The 18,763-nt window shown below is 38.3% G+C and overlaps 2 protein-coding genes across 4 annotated transcripts in view; both read left to right on the top strand.

Moving 5' to 3' along the window:
- LOC122410838 (probable cationic amino acid transporter) overlaps positions 1-11,003 on the top strand; it is a 67,509-nt gene extending 56,506 nt beyond the window's left edge. For all 3 annotated transcript variants that reach the window (XM_043419286.1, XM_043419293.1, XM_043419298.1), the window contains 8 exons: positions 3,960-4,131; positions 4,265-4,448; positions 4,528-4,652; positions 4,750-5,246; positions 5,356-5,500; positions 5,576-5,669; positions 5,991-6,118; positions 6,218-11,003. In XM_043419286.1, the coding sequence (XP_043275221.1) occupies positions 3,960-4,131; positions 4,265-4,448; positions 4,528-4,652; positions 4,750-5,246; positions 5,356-5,500; positions 5,576-5,669; positions 5,991-6,118; positions 6,218-6,534 (1,662 nt within the window). In that variant the 3' untranslated portion in view covers positions 6,535-11,003. The remainder of the gene's footprint in view (positions 1-3,959; positions 4,132-4,264; positions 4,449-4,527; positions 4,653-4,749; positions 5,247-5,355; positions 5,501-5,575; positions 5,670-5,990; positions 6,119-6,217) is intronic.
- Positions 11,004-16,441: 5,438 nt separating this feature from the next.
- LOC122412101 (adhesion G protein-coupled receptor L4-like) overlaps positions 16,442-18,763 on the top strand; it is a 70,609-nt gene continuing 68,287 nt past the window's right edge. The window contains exon 1 of the mRNA XM_043421428.1: positions 16,442-17,223. The gene's annotated coding sequence lies outside the window, so the exon portion shown is untranslated. The remainder of the gene's footprint in view (positions 17,224-18,763) is intronic.

The raw sequence follows: 18,763 nt of genomic DNA, 5'->3' as shown, positions 1-18,763 counted from the left end.
AATCATTTCCGCAAAATGTACGAGCGTGAATACGGAGGCATTTGACTGAAAGTTTATAATTGAAAAGTAAAAAATCGTGTATGGTTGGAGCGGACACGAGAAAGAACGAACAAACGAAAGCTTTTTCGACTCCTTAATTTTTATGGCAACTGCGTTTTTTTTCTATTAAGGTAGAACGGTGCCTCTTTTTTCTTAACTTAAGAAAAGTAAGAGGGTTACTTTTATGCCTTCAATATGGAAAGCCTCTCGTCTTACCAACTCCACGTGAATTTACTTGCTGGTTTCCAATTTTCATAAAAAAAATGGTAATTTTGTACTTTTAGATAAAAAAATAACTATTTCCAGCATAATGTTCCTAATTTTGGTGAAAAAGCTTATTCTTTTACATTTCAAAATATCAAACATTTTCTTTGACAGCAGCAATGCAGGGCTATGCTTTCAGTTTTTGACATGCTCTGCTCAAGCTCGAGGGCAAGCTGTAAGTCGCACTGTTTATATATAGCTATACGAGAGTGCGTTGATCGATGAGACGTTGCCGCGTTTGAAGCTGTGACCGCCGAAAGAGAGAGAGACAAATTTCGTTTATTAATTTTCTTTTGCACATTGCAGATAAATGGTACGGTGAAATCATTGCAAATTTCACGAGAGTTATCTTGACAGCTGGTTCATATGCTAGTGTTCGTTTCATCAAAAGTGACTTCTTTAACAGTAGTTTTTCAATGTTTTTTTGCGTTTTTTACGCTTTTCTATAAGACCCAATGTAAAAAACTAATTCAATTTTCCCAGAAACGGTATGTTCGAATCTTTTAAAATTTCGCGAGCAGATATAGTTTACACACTTCCGAACGAATCTACCAATTTGCATAAATATCCTTTTTTTTATATATGGCACCGTTCCACCTTAATTTGCGCACACACGATTCCAGGATCCATTGTTTTGCCATAGCATAAATTCAAATTAGAATACTTTTTGCTGTACCAAGAAGCAAGGTGGAGGCTCAGGGCCGAGAATTGAGAAAAACTGGTTCGTCTGAGCCGTGCTTCATTCTGAGATATTAGAAGATGATTTTTCATTCGTATATTTATTTCAGCATGCTGAGAGCAAAGTTATAGCAAACAGAGTACGCGTAACTACAAATTGGGTCTTCCAAAGATCGGTAAAAAAAAGTATATTGAAACGATTTATCACTGACGTCACAGTTTCCAATTTTCCTTCGTCGTCTTTGGCTGTAAAGTGAACAAAAAAATGGAGGCAGCGTTACTGACGCAGAAGAAAACATCGAATTCTTTTTAGCTAGAATTTTCGATGTCTGGTTTCGAATTTTTGTTTGTTTTTCAGGGTATTGAAAAACCCTGCAGAAATGTCTTTGGCAAAGTTTCAAAAAAACTCGAGTGCTTAAATCGAGGGTAGTAACAAAAATCGAGATGCAGTAACAAGACCGAAGCGATTGTTCCTTCACGTCGAATTGACTATCGACAAACAAAAGCTTGAATCCTCATTCTATTTTCGAAATTCATCATCCAAAGTAAAACCCCAAATGACGAGTGAGAAACATGTATTTTGTAAAGCAAACAAACGAGAATAAGATTTTTATTGTGGTAGATACTTGCGCATCGAAAGAAAAAAAGGAAAGTCTCGTTCGCACTAAGCCAACACGCTTGGGGCACCAGCTGTGATTAATATGTTTTCTTTTCATGTTTTCACTTGCGGTGGCAAGCGTATACACATATAAAGAGTACGAAACGTGACCTCACTACAAAGGGAACATAAATTTTTTGTCTCTATAGGAGTATGATGAAAGATAGAAGAAACTGATAATAAAAAATTTCTGAAGAGAAAAAAAGCTCAGAATATATTAAGAATAAATTCTCCAGATATACGCTGCTGCTGAATAGAAAAAAATCAGGGTGAGAGAAAAAACGATAACCGATGTGAAATATACCGAATGGCCATCCAGCACGAATAATGTAGACGCACAAGAATACGTGCCATATTAAAAATGTTGTTCGTTTGCACAAAGTTCGTTAGCTTTGCGATTCTATCACAATTTTATACGTTATTTTTCCACAGTATTTTTCGTCAGGATTTATCTGTTTTTAGCCCTCTTCCGTGTACACAAGGTTCTCTCGTTTCTCCGAGAAATTCTAGTTCCACAGGGCAAGAAAGCGAGAGCGCCCAGCCCTCACCATCAGTTCGTTTTTCCTTTGACCTTTTGAGAGACCGGAGGGAGAAGACGTTGATAGCTCGATTGTGCGGCACTGCCATTAAACACCGTCATGGCTGGGTGGAATTGTGCAGAATGAGCGGAGTAGAACGCCAGAAGAAAGACAAGAGGGGTTGGAAATAGATGGCGACTGCCACAGACAGCTCGTTCTTACGATGAAAATGTTTTCCCTTTTTTTCATCGTGCAAATTGGCGAGTCATAGCCAATTCTCCGTATTCAAATTTCATCTCCCCTTATTCAAATTTTCCCTTCATGATCTAGTTATCTTTCTTGATTATTCCAATCTCGAGATTCTTTCAAATCTTTACTAACCTAAATAAGATCTTGATACTTCGCTGATCGCATGTTTTCAATGCCCAAGAAGAAACAAAGATGAGCCAATTTTTCGATTCATTGTCGTACATCATTACCGAAAGCACTGCAGCTCGTTCAATGTAACGATTTCAGAAGGGAAAAATATAATGGTACAAACAAAATGTTCCTAATTAAAGAATCGTACTATTGGGTATTTCCATCTACCATTAAAAGCAATCTCATTTATTATTAACTTTACTATAGTGTATAATCAATTGAACATTAGCTCAACGCTGAGAGTGATGTCGTGACGTAAGGTAGTTCGATAGCTGAGTGTCGCACAAAAAATAGGGTGCAGCCCCCTTGCTGCGTGAAAATTATGCATTGTGAGATATGTTCCAAAAATCATTCAAATTATCGTTAATGATCAGTAAAAAAATATGCGGTTACGATATTTTATTAAAATTTCGTAATTGCTCGTTATTTTGGGATTTTTATATATATTTTTTCTTTTGCGTACGCCCCTGCTAGAAGAATACATTTCCATGCCGTATGCACGTATATACGAGCATACAAATGAACGCCCAGAAGCGCGTGAATCGTGGCAACACTGTGCACAGGCAGCTGTCTGAGACGAGCGCAGCGTCCTAAAGTACAGTGATAATCATGGCTTGTCTCATGCGACAGCGTTATCAGGTCGCAAACTTTGAAATTCTCCCACTCAAATTCTCATACGATTTTTATTACAATAATTTTTTTCTCAAAAACTAGACGGTAGATGATGTTTTTTTTAAATTTGTTCTTTAGAAGATACTGCAACACTGTTTTTTTAAATCGAAATCGTAAGAACCGTTCTCGAGTTATTTCGATGCACATTTTTGGTTTGACGATTACTATGTGTTCAGATGGAGAAAACATAGAACTTTAACTTGCAATATCTGAAAAACTATACGATAGAACTACCTTTTTTTTAATGGATTCGTTAAATTTTTCTGCGCGACATATATTTTTTTCAAAATTTCCGTAATAAATCGAGTTTTGTTATATACCAACTTTAATTAATGAACTTATTCTCGTATTCTTCATTGCATTGGTTTCTTCAGGGACTAAAACAATTTAGTACAATGAAAAACACCTTCCGCAGGTGTTGGTAATGCCTGGGAATCCTCCTTCACAGTACGTCGCTAGTCGATGTACCTTCGACCTTTTTTGAATCAATTGTTTTATCCTATAAGCCGTATAAGCAAAGTTTTTGTCTCTTTCTAATGATACGGTACCGAGTCAGTCGGATTCAATGAGTGTCAGGCTTCGTAGAACTTTGATTTCGATATCGCTGCGATGATAAATATTCATCCCAGTCGACACATCAACCCTCCGGCACTGATTATTCCAGTCACATTCTCGTTAATTTTCTATTTAACAACGTTACGTTATTTCAGGTTTTCACCGGTGCTGCAACATGTTTTTATGCATTTATCGGATTCGATATAATTGCTACGACGGGGGAGGAGGCAACGAATCCGAAGAGAAGCATTCCCCTAGCAATAGTTTCGTCATTGGCCATTATCTTGATCGCCTATGTCACAAGCAGTATGGTGTTAACGTTGATCGGTGAGTTTAATTGAATTTCATCTATTTCGCGAGCTAACGAACCAATTACGTCAGTTGCGCTGGAAGAATAGAGAAGACTCATTGATCCTGCACGTCGAATTAATTGACTTTTTGCTTTTCTCTCAACTCCTAGTGCCATACGATCAAGTTGATCAGGATTCTGCGCTCGTTGAGATGTTCAGCTACGTTGGAGCCTACAAGTGCAAGTACATCGTAGCGGTTGGGGCACTAGCTGGTTTGACGGTCTCTATGTTTGGCAGTATGTTCCCCATGCCTAGAATAGTGTACGCCATGGCTCAGGATGGCCTCATATTCCGGTAAGTGTCTTTATAAATAACGATGCAAATAATGTATTAATAAATTTTCAATTTAATCCGTCATTGAATGTTTTTTCAGAACTTTAAGCCAAGTATGGCCCATAACCGGGACCCCTGCTCTGGCAACTTTGACTTCCGGTCTGGCCGCTGCTTTCGCAGCGCTTCTCATACAATTGGAAGTTCTCGTAGAAATGATGTCGATAGGTAAGAGCATTTTTTCCAGCAGCGTTCCATGACACACTCGCAAGGAAATGATGAATAACGACTCATCAACGCGACTCTAATCTTCCTGTTTTTCCAGGTACCTTGCTAGCTTATACCTTGGTTTCAACCTGCGTGCTGATCCTCCGTTATCAACCTCACTCCACGAATTTGGTGGAATTGTTGCCACAAAGCCTTCGGACGCCCTGTCGGTCACCGAGCAAAGAGACTCAGGGTAATGGTCAAGCAAACTATGGCAAAGAGCTCAGACCCGATCAACTGACGACCGCGTTGAATTCCGTACAAGCGGCTCAGTCAGAAATCGGGTCCGGCAGTAATGGCCAAAGAGTTACGGTGCGACGGGTCAGGAGAGCAAACAGCTCATCACCCGAATCGGATGACACTTACGGTGGTGAAGAGGACGATGTTGGCTTAGGCAAGGATGATCAGTATTTGGTGAGCGACAGAACGGAAAATAAATTTTACGGTAGCGTACACGCTGCAGCTGCGGCATCGAGCTGCGGCAGCACTCATCAGTATCCAGGAGCAACACCAATCATTGGACCACCATTGAATTATCTTCAACGGCGACTTCAGGTGAGACCAAAAAATGCTGCCTTCTGCAAATCATTATTTGGGGCGACTCTTGAAATTTTTAGTCACAACACGAGCACCCTTTTGCTCAGCTTCATCTTCGCTCTTTCAGGCAGCACAATACTTATGCCCAGCCATATTTCCCTGGGTTGATAGAGGACCCGCAACCGAAGCTTCCGGGCGCTACGTCATGAAGATGGTCGGCATATTGTACCTGCTCATCCTCATTTTCGACTTGATAATCGTCTGTGGGATGGGTAAGACTAGCGAAAGCTTCTCATCATAGTTAGCCAACTTATTTTTGACGTGAGAAAATTTTTCATTTGTTACAGGCAATATGGGAACTTTCACCATCAACTTGCTTTTTCTATGTCTTTTTGGAATCATTGGTGTTCTCCTAGCAATAAGCAGAAAACCACAAAACAGGTTAATACTTCTCTGTATTTCAAACAGCATGTTTGACACGACAAATATTAATAAACGGTTTTTTTTCTCTTCGTTTGCTCAAAGTTTCAGTTTCTCTGGAACATTTTTGAAAATGAAATGTCGAAACGAGATTAGTCGACTCTTTAATTCAACGTCGAAAATTGCGTGAATAATCGCCTGAATTTTTTGACACATCTGGTAATTTCAGTAACTTTAAGCATTTGAAATTCTGTAACCATCTTCAACATTATTGGTGACGATAATTTATTTAAAAAATCACTATTTGCCACTTTGCCAATGTCTTATCATCTTTTTGTCTAGGAATACTTTGATGTTCATGACACCAGGGCTTCCCTTCGTTCCAGCGGTCGCTGTCACCGTGAATATTTACCTTATATTCAAACTTAGTATTCTGACACTGGTCAGGTTCACAATTTGGATGACTTTAGGTGATTGAAACTGGAGAAATAAAATAATAATAATAAAAAACTAGAAGGAAGAAAAATATTGGTGACATTGAATAATGGTTTGGTAATATTTGATTTCAGGATTTGTAATGTACTTCTACTACGGCATAAAGCATAGCAGTCTCGAAGAGAATAATCCCGATGCAACGGACATCGAAGGAAACGCCGGTAACATCGAGCTCAAGGTAACCGAGCATTCGACAACCGCGCAATCTCAGGAATACGTTGGACAAGATCGTAACATTTACGAAGGTCAGCAATTGGACGCCTTTGGTCAACCAGTATTCGGCAGTACGAATTTTGGCGGTTCGCCAAGTTACGCGACTGGGAATACGACACAGCCGCAGGGCGGGGCTCTCTTCGTTAGCCAAGAAACTTTCCCAACTTGGGACGATTGAAAAGGCAAATAATAGCCGATTTTCAAAAGTTCAAGTATCACGTTTATTCGTCTTCTTACTTACTTTCTCAACGAACAAAACTCTCTGTATGGCAAAATTTTTATTTTTACAATTCGTCGTTGCAGTGAGTACGATACACGAAATGTCTGCGGTCTTCTTGTGATTCGTGAGGGCATGTAGGACAATTAATTCGAGCAATATTATTATTATTATCATTATTACTCTAGTTGTAAACAGCTGTAGATCCAAATCATTGAATCTCATTGAACCAAGTACGCGAAAAGGTTGGTTTTACTGGGAAAAGATTCGTTTAATGGATGAAAAGTTTGAAAGCGCCCCTACTTGTTCCGGTTTAGCTAAAGATAGGGGCCAGACGCGCTTGGATTCGCCATCTTAATCGGCGTGAGTAAATCTTCGAGTTACAGTGTGAGCTCCTACTTGTGGCGAAATTTGCCTGAGTACTTACTCCTTATGTTATTTAGGTGCTTTCGCGTATCATGAACAGGATCGTCAGGACCAAAACATGGAAATCATAGGACTCCTTGAACAGGACAAAAATACTATAATGTTATAAACAGAATAATATTTAATGGTAAAATCGTCTAGAAACGTTGTCAGGAACAACGAGCACAAAAAATAATACTTTGGGCAATTGGTTCTGCATGAACAAAGTAATCAATATTTTCCTAATTATCCTGTTAGTGGCACAAAAAAAATAGTCGGAAAAGCGCTCCACGTTTTCTTCCCATTCAATCGAGGAACGTAAATTCTTATTTTGGTAACACTGCTCACATCAGAGTTGGAATCTTTGAGTGATTGCTTACGAGGATGTAAAAATCGAGGTTCGCACTAACGCAGAGCATTTTCTTCTCAACTCGAAGCAAATGTTCAGACAAATGAAGTTCCTTCGGTTTTTGTCATTTTCTACTTCCTTCAATACACAAACGTATGTTTTGTTTGTTCATGAGTGGATCAACAGTTCGGTTACTGAGCGTCGAGGCTTGCCTTGAATATGTGAATGAGTACGTACCCAGAGCAGATAGATCATGAAGCGAGTCCGAAGTTTTGCTGTTGCTTTGAGAGCATGAAGTTGCAAACTTTCGTATATAAATAAGGGACTACGATTATATCCATTTTGAAGAGCATAACAATGAGTAAAGAGACGTCGTTAGGCTGTTTCAATTTCTCGAACGTAGCATTAGAATCGCAAAAAGAATTTTTCGCGTCAGTGTGCAAGGATGGAGATACTGTGCATGTGTTCCGAAGCGAGTGAAAGTCTGATATGAAGGATGATGAAAATGCGTGCGTGAAAAAAAGTTAGAAATTTAGAATTCGAATGGAAAAAAAATCTTGCCTAAATTTGGTATTTTCCCTTATTCCTACTATGGCCCCAAAAAGTAATTTCTCAAAATCATAAAAAATTGTAATCCCCCTAAAAATTTAAGCTTAACTAATTAACATTTGTCTTCGAGAAAATTCCAAGCGTTAATTCGATATTCGTTTTAGCCCATTTCATACGAATTCTGTCAAGCTCTCAGCAGCATCGAGCCTTCCCTTCGATGTTTCATGAGGAAATTCTAACCGAGAAAGTCGTGACAAGAGAGACACAAGAGATCTGAGGGATTACGATGCTTTTAAAATCTATAACGAATCCTCCTTCGTATATTCGGTGTGGTTAAGGAAGGTAAAACGAAACGAGTTCATCCGTGTGATATAAGATATTTGTCTTAATGGACGACGAGAGATATCGCGTGGCTCTCGTTTTCCCTTCCGGTATATATTTATTATACAATTCCACTGTTCTTATATACTCGTTAAGTATATATATACATATCCATATATATCTTTACGTGGTATATATAAAACTGCCCTGTACTAATCGCGCACCTTCCGCAGTATCGAGCATTGATCGTTCAATCGATAAGTCTCATTTCTCAGCAATTAAACGACAAAATGGAATTCTATACTGCTGACTCAAAGTAAAAACTTCCTCCGAGATTGTTATTCTGATTCAAGAAGGTGGAGAAACGTTTATGGCATCGGTGTAGATGCGATAAGAAACGGAGAAAAAAATATAATGAGCGTGAAACGGTCGGCAGGGACGACTGCACGTTTGGTTATACACTAAAATGTTTTCCTCGCCGCGCATGACCGTGATTATTTTCATTAGACTCCACCAAACTTTAGTCGCTTAGTTTTTGCTGCTTCAATATAACATTTTTTGATTGTCGAATAATTCCTATAGGCTGGGATCAGCGTCATACTTTGTTATTTGTAGTTGAAAAAACCTAGACAAACGAGCGATTGATGCGAACTCACGCCCTTGCTTCTGGTCAGCTACATTTTTCATGTCCCGATAATCTTTGCGCCAGGACTATCTGCAATAATGAATTAGTGTGAGTCAAAACTGTGTGAGAAGTGATCGAATAATGACAAGCATATCCCAGGCTATGGAGAAAAAAAAAACCAATTTCGTTTAACAAATAGAACGAGGATGACAAAAATTCATTGTACTTGAAAAAAAAATTACAATACAAGCATTAATAATACTCGAAACAAATATTTATGTATTTGTGATTCAGGATTGTTAACAGCAATCCACGTGCACATATCTGAGATGATGAACTGATGAACTTGCAGATAATATTTTCATGATTCGTAACACAGTGGTATTAAAAATAAAAACGAAACAGAAGAAAAATAGTAATAAAAATATTTAGACACAAAATGGAAACTTTGTGTCGCATTGCGATGTGCGGATTCGAGAAAAAGAAAGAGAGAGAGAGAGAGAGAGAAAGAGAGAGAGCACGAGAGAACAAAAGAGAAAAAATAAAAAATTAATAACTGTGTAAAAGAACAGTGCCTGTGCCCCAGACGCTAGAAAAATCTTAGATCATATTCCGTTGGACTTCACGATTGCTCGATAGTGAGCAGATTTTATTGAATAATAAAAAAAAGAAAAGAAAAAAGTATATATAAACTAATGTTTTGGAAAGTTCTATTCAACGACGAGGCGGCGTTAAATGAAAACGAAGACATTATTGTTTTCCATCCATAACGTGGATAGTTCCATGTTGAAATGATCTTCAACATACTTCCATCACAGACTGTATATCTTCCGTTCCACATGAAAATTTTTCGATCAACACGTCCGGCTGTTTTCCGTTGCTGCGAACATCGCTATACGATGTTTCGCGATCTTACGCAAAAAATATTCGTTATTTATTAATTCGCGTTAATAATAAAATAAGATCGAATAGGACAAATGGAGTTCAAGGAGTTCAATAAAATGAAAAATCAATCGAACCCGAGCTAGCATAAATGCTTCGAATTATGGAAAAAGTGCACTAAATAATTAGTCGGAAAAACGACAGTGAGAAAACATACAAGAGTCGAGTGAGATATATTGATTATTAAAACTAATAAAACCTTATATTATAGTCTAAAGTTTCTCGGCCAATGTGAGTAAATTTAGAGAACGAGCAATCGCGACGAGAGGAATGAAAATTCAATGAAAGCGCTATCTTCGACGATAAACTTTACAAATCCATTATATTTAAAAAATTTGAAAAAAAATAATAATAAAAAAAAAAACATAACGAAAACAAAAGAACAATGAACAAAAGAAGAACTTATAAAACTGACGAGACTAACGGTCAACATTCGGACACAGTGGCATTTAATTCTATGCTTTTTTAGTTAGACTTTCAAATTCTTAGATAGGAGGAAAAGGCCTATATATATACGTATGTTTACACAGACTAAAAATGTCTATGTGGACATATATATGTTATATTTAACGTTACAAGATGATTGTTCAGCGAGCAAATATCTTCTGGATATCGTTCGCTGATCATGGCACGAAAAGCTCTTGGAACACACGCTGTGTGTTAAGTACGAGTAAGGAAAAAAGGAAAGAAAAAACTTGTGTTTTCAACTTGCTGTGGTTCGCATTATTGCGCTATACATACTACATAGTATTATCGTGTAATTGAGCGTTACTCAAGATGCCATCAATATATTGAACAAATTTATGATGGGGAGGAAATGTTACTGGTGATAAATTCACGAAAAAAAATATTAAATAATAATAAAAAAAAAATATATATATATATATAAAAAACCACAAACAATTGAAAAAAAAATACATTCGATTTTTCAACTCTCGTAATTGCGAGAATGAGTTATCCGGTGTATACGTATTCTCTTTAATTGCCATGTATAACGAAAATAAGTTGGGGGAAAAATAGGGTGAGCGCAAGTGTAAAGCGATATGTAATCGACAGCAATTACGAAATATGACGAACGAGACGAATGAAATATGTAGTCCCGTCAGATCAGAATTTTGGTATGACTTATATATGTGCGTTCGGGGGATGAAATTACAATTTTCCATGTAAAATATATACCCTACCGTAATTACGTTATTTAATATCGATAAGGATCAAAATAAAAATGATTATTCGAAATACTGGTGTTTCTTCTATTTCTTTCTTCTAAGTACCACAGATGAGGGGAAAAAAACGTTTTACAAATATTTCATGAGCCCCTGTTGAAATTAGTTGTAAATTATCGAATATTCAAATGTGATGGTGAGCAAGATTCTCTCGGTAAAACAGAGAAAATTCACTACTCAACTGTAGTACTTTTGAACCAAAAGAATCACGTAGAAAATGTGACAAAAGTTGGAATTTGAAATTCAACAAACTTACGGATGCCTCAGGACCAAGGGGTTTGCTACTTTACCGATGTTTTTGACTGCTTTACCATGAACAACCTTTCTCATCTTCCGTTGAATCCCACGAAGCTGTAGCTTCGAGATTTATTAGGTTTATCAGTGACATTACGAACTGTTGGAAAATGTGAAATTTTTCAATCTTATTATCAGCAGGCCTGGCAGTACTGCAAAAAAATCGACGAACCACAAAGACGAGTTTTTTAAACAGAAATATTCTTCGGTGAGAAAAAATCTTTAAGTGGCCAATGATTATCGCAATTAGAATGAAAAATGTGAAATGTAATCTACCATAATGAATTTGCGAACGAAAATGAAATTCATGATTTATTTCAAGGATTTCACAATCCTTGAGCAATTATACAATCCACGATTATTAAAAAAAATAGACGACGTTCTTCCATTTGAATAAAGAATATGAATGAGCCAAGAAAAAGTGAGCATAATGGCGTGGAAGATTGCAGAGCAAATATTTTGACTTGATGAAGCGTTGAATTCGACGTTGGTTCGTGCGTCGTCGACACGAAACCGCGAAATAAAGCAGAGTTGTAAAGTTGACGACACCACTCGACCGACATCGTTAGTCATTCGACAGAGAAGCAAATGTGACAAGTGAAAGTGGTCCTACAACGGTAAAATAGTGTTTTCAAGTCGCTATTCTTGCACGAGTCGTTCGTTATCATAGTTATTTGTTTGCAAGATTTTCTTCCCAAGACCCCACTCTCATTCGTCAAACTTCTCCATAAACTTTTGCTACCGAATGGATATGCAATTCACAGGAAAATCAGTAAATGAGAAGAGGAAAAAAGTTGATCAAATATATGGAAAGTGAAAATAAAGTTTGAATTAAAGAATGAAAACTTTCCTGTCCTTGCTATTAAGGGCTCTACCCTAATTAGACGGGCAAAAGAAAGACTATTTTCACTAATTTTTTTGACCGGTATAAATTATAAATATAAATATGGATGTAAAAAGTGTTAGGCCTAAAAAATACACTCTTTAAATACACAACATTTTCTTTCTACTTAACTTACTCAGTTTTCGTACAGAAAAGTGAGGAAGAAGGCAAGTCCAAAAAAAAGATGGGTGTGCCCTGTTGATAAAATCTCTGGAATGGATGCGATCGGAAAAATGGTTTTAGATTCAATAGGTAAATGGCTATAGCACATATGATTTTTTCAAAAACGACAAAATGGCGACCATTTTTCCAAAAACTACTAAAAACCACATTCTTTTCATCGTTTTTTGCAAAAGAAAAATAGACCCACTCAAAGCTTCAAAATTCGTATATTATGCCCTCTTAGCTATAGCCATAAAGAACACATGGTAAAATTTTGGTAAGAATCGCGGTTGAGTAGTTTCGGAGATTTTATCAACGAGCCGTCCAAAAATGTAGTTTTGAGAAAAACGCGTTTAAACAAAGGCAGGTACGCACTGGGCGGTGGATATCAGCGCGCTCAGGCAGCCAAGTAAACGTCGCTCAAAAGTACACTTGGTCTGCTCAGATCTTTATAAAATTTTAGTACGATACTTTTAAGTATATATACTTTCGAAAATTGCAATAAAAAAATCGATTTTTTTTTTAATTTTAATTAGAGTAGACCCTTTAAATTTTCTCTCCCAATTTCACCATGCAATTCACATAGAAACCTTAAAAAATGAACAGAACTCGAAAAAACCTATTCATCAAAATTCCTCAATCTGATTCCTTATAAAATTGAGGATCGATGCAAATTTTTCAATGTCATTCGAGTTTTATCGCATAATCTTTCGTGATATACAAGAAAATATCAGTGGAATATTCGACATCGTCCCAAAAGAGAGTTATTGCAATTGTATCCGCATTCGTCACAATGAAACGTCCGTGGTGACGGTTGTACATATACACAAATATAAATTGATTGCCATAATGGATATAAGTTTAAGCCTGTTGGCCACCTAGAGTTTATATCGCCCATCAATTTAACTGGGAATAGCCGATACCGTTTGGAGCGTTATTCAATGAATAACAAATGATGAATACCAGGCTTCGAATCGAGTTTCAATCACTCGGATTTAACGGATATAAACGTGTGTCAATACGCAATCACACGTGTGCAGTTCCGAAAGCAACGGGAGAGAGTCCCATACACAAACATTGACGAGTATTACTAATCTCCAATATTGCACGTCATAGATGCATGTTTAATATGTGATTGAGAATCGGAGATGCGCGTTTGGTGATTACAGGAAATCCGCAGGATAACCGCATGATTATATTTGCAGGTTAATAGAATGCGATGCGTGCGGGGTGTATATGGAAACCAATTCGACGCAGTATAGATGAAGAAATTTTCATTAAAATCGAAAGTCTGCGTTTTCAAAACATCTCCGATAATATCTCGTTCGCCATTATCTCTATAACGAATAAATTCCATTACCGGTGATGTGAATAAAATACGGAATAATTAATTGTTAAATTACCATGAGAAATGTAACCGGAGCCAACTGTTTTATTTATCCAGCAAGCCTTTCGAGAGTCACGTGAATTTTCCAACAGCCTAATCGACGTGATGGAAACGTCGTTAAGCAGCGAAAGTGATGCGAGGATTACGCTGTCTGGTGTGTTTTTACACGAACCAGGGTGAAGAGGGTTCCTGGGGTTCCTCGATCATGCCAGTGTTTTTTGCTGCTGATGCTACTTCTTCGGTAGGTTCCGAGGGATGGTAAAAATGATGATAAGACCCAGCGAATAAGACGATAGAGCGAATTAATGGTCCAATGTCCCGTATCCCGCGTGCGTTCACTCCCGGCGTCGTGGGTAATGAGTATTACACTTTGGCATGTTGGAGAAAAAGAGAAATTACCTAATTTTTCAAGAGTTATGATGATTAGCGTGGTCAGATATTTGAGGAAATTTCATGTTTCACGAAATCATGATACTCACGTTTTCTTACAGATCTTGTCTCCCGAGTATGAATTTTCAAGATAAAATTGACGAGCAGAGCGAAGGGTGAAGTGAGATACTCACGATGATAATTCAAAGTTGAAGGAATCGTCGTGTATACCAACGCGAATGTAGTGCTATCCCCGATACTAAGAATAACCTAGGGACACTGCGCTCTGACGCTCGGATGATAAGAATAACGAGGCAGTGTGAAACGAGATGGGATTTAACGAGATAAAGTGGTTGAGTGAGCTCAGAGCCCGAGCGAACCGTGTGTAGGCGCGTGAACAGCGACGTAAAAAAACGGAGATTTTCGTATTGTCGAGTGGAACAAATTAAGGGGATTAGACGCTCGAAAGGGTTGAAAATGTGACGGTTCCTCTCTGCTCCTGAATTGATAACAATTATTCGCGTACTTGGAAACTTGAAATTGAATGATTCTCGAGGTGCCTATTAGTTTTCAATTTTGTATTTTTTAATTACTGAATTGACTCGACTGCGATGTAACGCCGATCGATACTCTTGGAATCTTGGATTATATGCAGACGTTTTTGCTTCGGGATAAAATACAACGTCAGGAAGTTCTGGTATGCTCAGCCAAGAATTTTTGCCAGCACATTTTAAGGGCACAGTTTCTTGTAAACAAACGTACACTCATTTCATGATCGAACTGAAAGCTCTCGCTGTACCAACAAACACTATTCGTGAACACGCTTTCATTATGTGCCTCTGGAAAGTCATTCTCTTCGTATGGATACATGCGATTCAAATGGAACTTCGCGAGACACACGCCGCGTTAAACGTGAACAAGTTTCGGGATGTCATCAGCATTACACGTCGTATTATGCTCGTTCACGGATCCCGATAAAGCACGTATACTCGGACGTGTGCTATATTTTTGTCATCCATCGATATGTAAACGCTTGTGGAGTCAGGAATTTTGAGGAAGATGCTCAGGGGAAGTTTGCACTGAAAAAAATAAAGACTCGAGACAGCCTCGTGTCTACGAATAGTTCACGATAATTAGTCCCACTGAGCCCTGGAGATCCCATGTGCACGGAAAAATGTTTAATCATGAACAAGCAAAATATAGTCTTCAATATAATTGTGTGTACGCAAAACTCCAATTTTGTCAAATATTGCGAGAACAATCATTAATTAAGTAGATTGAAAATATATTCAATACCAAACGCCGTCAACCCTCTTAGACCGAGGCCTCTTTCATAGTTTTATTTCAAAATACTTTCTAGTTTACGAATCCATTGTGAGATTTCAGTTTTTTTTGGGAAATATGAATTCTTGAATGCAGGATGCGCACTTGAGGGGTAAAATCAGGAAAACTTACGAATGAATCTAGCACAGAACACCATAAATGCATCACAGTAGCTTCCCTTCGAAAGAATATAACGTTTGGAGTATGAAAAACAAATGTGTACTCACTTTTCTTTTGCGATAACTAAAGCACGCTTTCACAGAGCTCAACACGAAACGCCGGCTTCATACTGATATTTCGATGAGCTGAAGCAGTTTACCTTTTGGTTTAGGAGTATCTACCGTGTGATCGGATCTTGCTTGATGGAACTTGGCGGTTAGAAGCCTGACCTCACTGAACGATGCAGTTTTATAGGGCCTGGAGGCGCGTGTTGCGCGTAGAAGCAACATACGGTCCGAGAGGGTTATTTCATACTTATTTATAAGGAGAACAAGATTTTTCCAGAAAGTATTATGAAAGTATTTGGGAAATATGAATAATAGGAATTGTCGTAGAAAATAAGAGATCGAAATGTTTTCTGTTTGCTGAGATCCAGTGAATCTTTTGGTCAATTGATTGCCTACAATTCCTACAGTTCGATATCCAAGTATTCATCACGATCGACGCAGTAAAGAAAAAAAACGATGAGTTTTTCATACGGAATAAAAATTGAAGGTCGAAGGGGGTAAAAATGAAAATAATTTGTCATCCGTCCCCAGCTCGATTGCCTCGGCTGTGCTAGGCGAGACATCAAAGCCGAGAGATGCATAGAAATCTGGAAAAAATCCCTCTCCGGTGTAGTAATGTGCTCGATGACAAAGAGGGTGCGAGAAAAAAAGAGATCGAAGTATAGAGAGATGGAAAGTAACCGCGTGCACGTTGGTCCTGCGGAGTTGTGAAGAGCGACGAACATGCGCGGGCGTACGCGTAGCGTGGTCTTTATTCGTTGGCTCCGCCAGCAAAATCCCGCGGCTTTCAGTCGCGTTCCGCAACCCAACGGGCACAGCAGCGTGTACTTATTCGTATATATACATATAAACAGCTGAAAACTATTAATTTATACGTGAAAAAAGTCTCGCCGGAAAGCTGCATTTTGTTCGAAACATCCTCATGATATTAATGGCACGCCTTCGACCATCGGTCTAATTCGAATTTGAAAAATTCGTGAAAACTCATTGAGATCCAAGTTTTTCATGCAAAATTGCTTTTCGTATCGATCTGAAATGAATCTCAACTAATAAACACGTCCAGCAAAACATTTATTGATTTCCAATGACTCTTTAAAATTGAATAATAATAAAAAGTCAATAGCAGTATCGATGGTAAAAATTACGTTCGTAATTCCATTCATATTTTTATTGAAAATAATGAAAAAACCAATAGTAACAATACAATGGTTATAATCATTGGGAGAAAAAGTGCAAAAGCCTCCATGAATTGAGATTGAAGACTATGCAAGCGGAATTAACTAGTCCTTCGATGGTTTCGAATATCCATTCAACTTCTCCTCGGATTTCAATCGGGTCACGAACCAAACGACAGTTTGAACTGATCGCTCCGGATCGCGGGGACTTCAACTGTACACATTTATGAAGAGGATCTCTACCTGTCACGCGATTTCTATCGAATCCGAACGACCAATCGAAAGAGGCAAAGCAAAAAAAGGAAAATAGTTACGACGAAGTTGTTGCAAACGATCGAATCGCGGATCTCATACGAAAATGTGCAAGGGTGACTGTGCATCGGGACGTAACTTCGGCATTTCGTAAATTTACGGTAAGCTTAAATCCTCAAAGACGTCAGTGGGATTGTTTCGGTTGTTTTCAGATAATGTTATGTTTTCAAAAGATGTGAACCTTTGGACAGTCGATTAGTCGATTTACGCAATTTATGAAAATTACCGAATTGTATGGGGAGTCTAATATACACCAAAATGTATCCATTTTGGTCGAAAACACTGAAAAAAGTCTATTTTTTTATCGCATAAAACCCCTTATTTTTTGCTCGTCTCCCAAACCCAAAGCTTTTTCTTGCCAACGTTTTATTCCGATGGCGTCTGCTTCCATATATCTGAAGGCCAGGTGTGAGGAAAAAAAATACTCTCACGAAAGTGTACATGAAAATACAAACCCGCGTATAAATAATTCCAATAAAATCCTCCGGACCGAAGGTGCGCAGTGATCACAATACTCTTAAGATTTATTCCCATGGGAAAAAAACTTTTCGGATGGTTGAAACTCGAGGAGGCACAACCGGTACGAACATAAAAATTTGTTTTTTCCTTCTGAACACACAGCCAAGCCTTTTGGTTCTGCGTTTCATGCGAATCGTTGGAAGAACCTCGAGTCCTTCAATTTTTTAGGGAACTCAATTCCTGGTGAATATTTTCGTGCGCACGGGAATGCAATCTCCAAATTCATCACTCCAGCCAAGCGCTAGAAACCGAAAAAAAAGACTTGAACACACCGCGAGCATACTGCAAAATTTTTCACTTTATTTCGTCGCGCAAAATTTTTCCATCAACACTCTCCCCCTTCGAATAATCTCAGAATTACAGTTTCCCTTGATTTCTGATAAATATTCAAGGAAATTAGGCCCGCAAGTAACGTACGTAGGAAGGATGTGCCAATACAAATGCACGAACGGCTCTCGCGTACAATATCGATCCTGAATTTATTGACCACCGTGTGTATATGTGTCTGCCATCGCGTGCAAGTAAACAATATCGAAACGCGTCTACAAGGTAACGCACCGGGCTAGAGAATCTAGATCAGTGACACAAAGCGAGAGAGAAAGAGTGATGGTATTAGGAAAAAATGAAGGAAAATAGTGCGAATAGACGGCGTAGATCACAAACTCGAGGCAGGGATCGATCCTAGTTGACCCTGAGAGAGTTTTCGAATGTGCGGGCTATTTCTCACTAAGCCAATCCCGGTCTTGCGCTATTCAAGTGTGTTTTCCACTCTCTCTTCGCTCTCCCAAAGTAAATGGATGTTTCGACGTATTAAAAATTGAAAATTTTAATCACTTTGAGAGGCAAGTGCTGTAACGCCGTAACAAGTCGCTAAAAGTCGGTACACCGTGAACGTTCCGCTGGCTTCGTCTGGCCTTTTGTTTCAGACGAATTAACCACGGTGATTTTCTCCCCGATTTCGTTGCTCAAGGTTGAAAACTTTGGTTTATTGAGTAATTTTTATTTCAATATTTTGGAAAAATTGGAGGCACTGGAGTTTTCCTTTCGATGACTCCATGCGGCTTTCACGCCTTCGGTTCTCAACGGTGCTCAATCCCATACTATTGTTATCCGATCAACTGC

Source organism: Venturia canescens, chromosome 1, assembly GCF_019457755.1.
Source record: "Venturia canescens isolate UGA chromosome 1, ASM1945775v1, whole genome shotgun sequence".
Taxonomy (NCBI): Eukaryota; Metazoa; Arthropoda; class Insecta; order Hymenoptera; family Ichneumonidae; genus Venturia; species Venturia canescens.
This window is presented reverse-complemented; position numbering and strand designations above follow the sequence as displayed.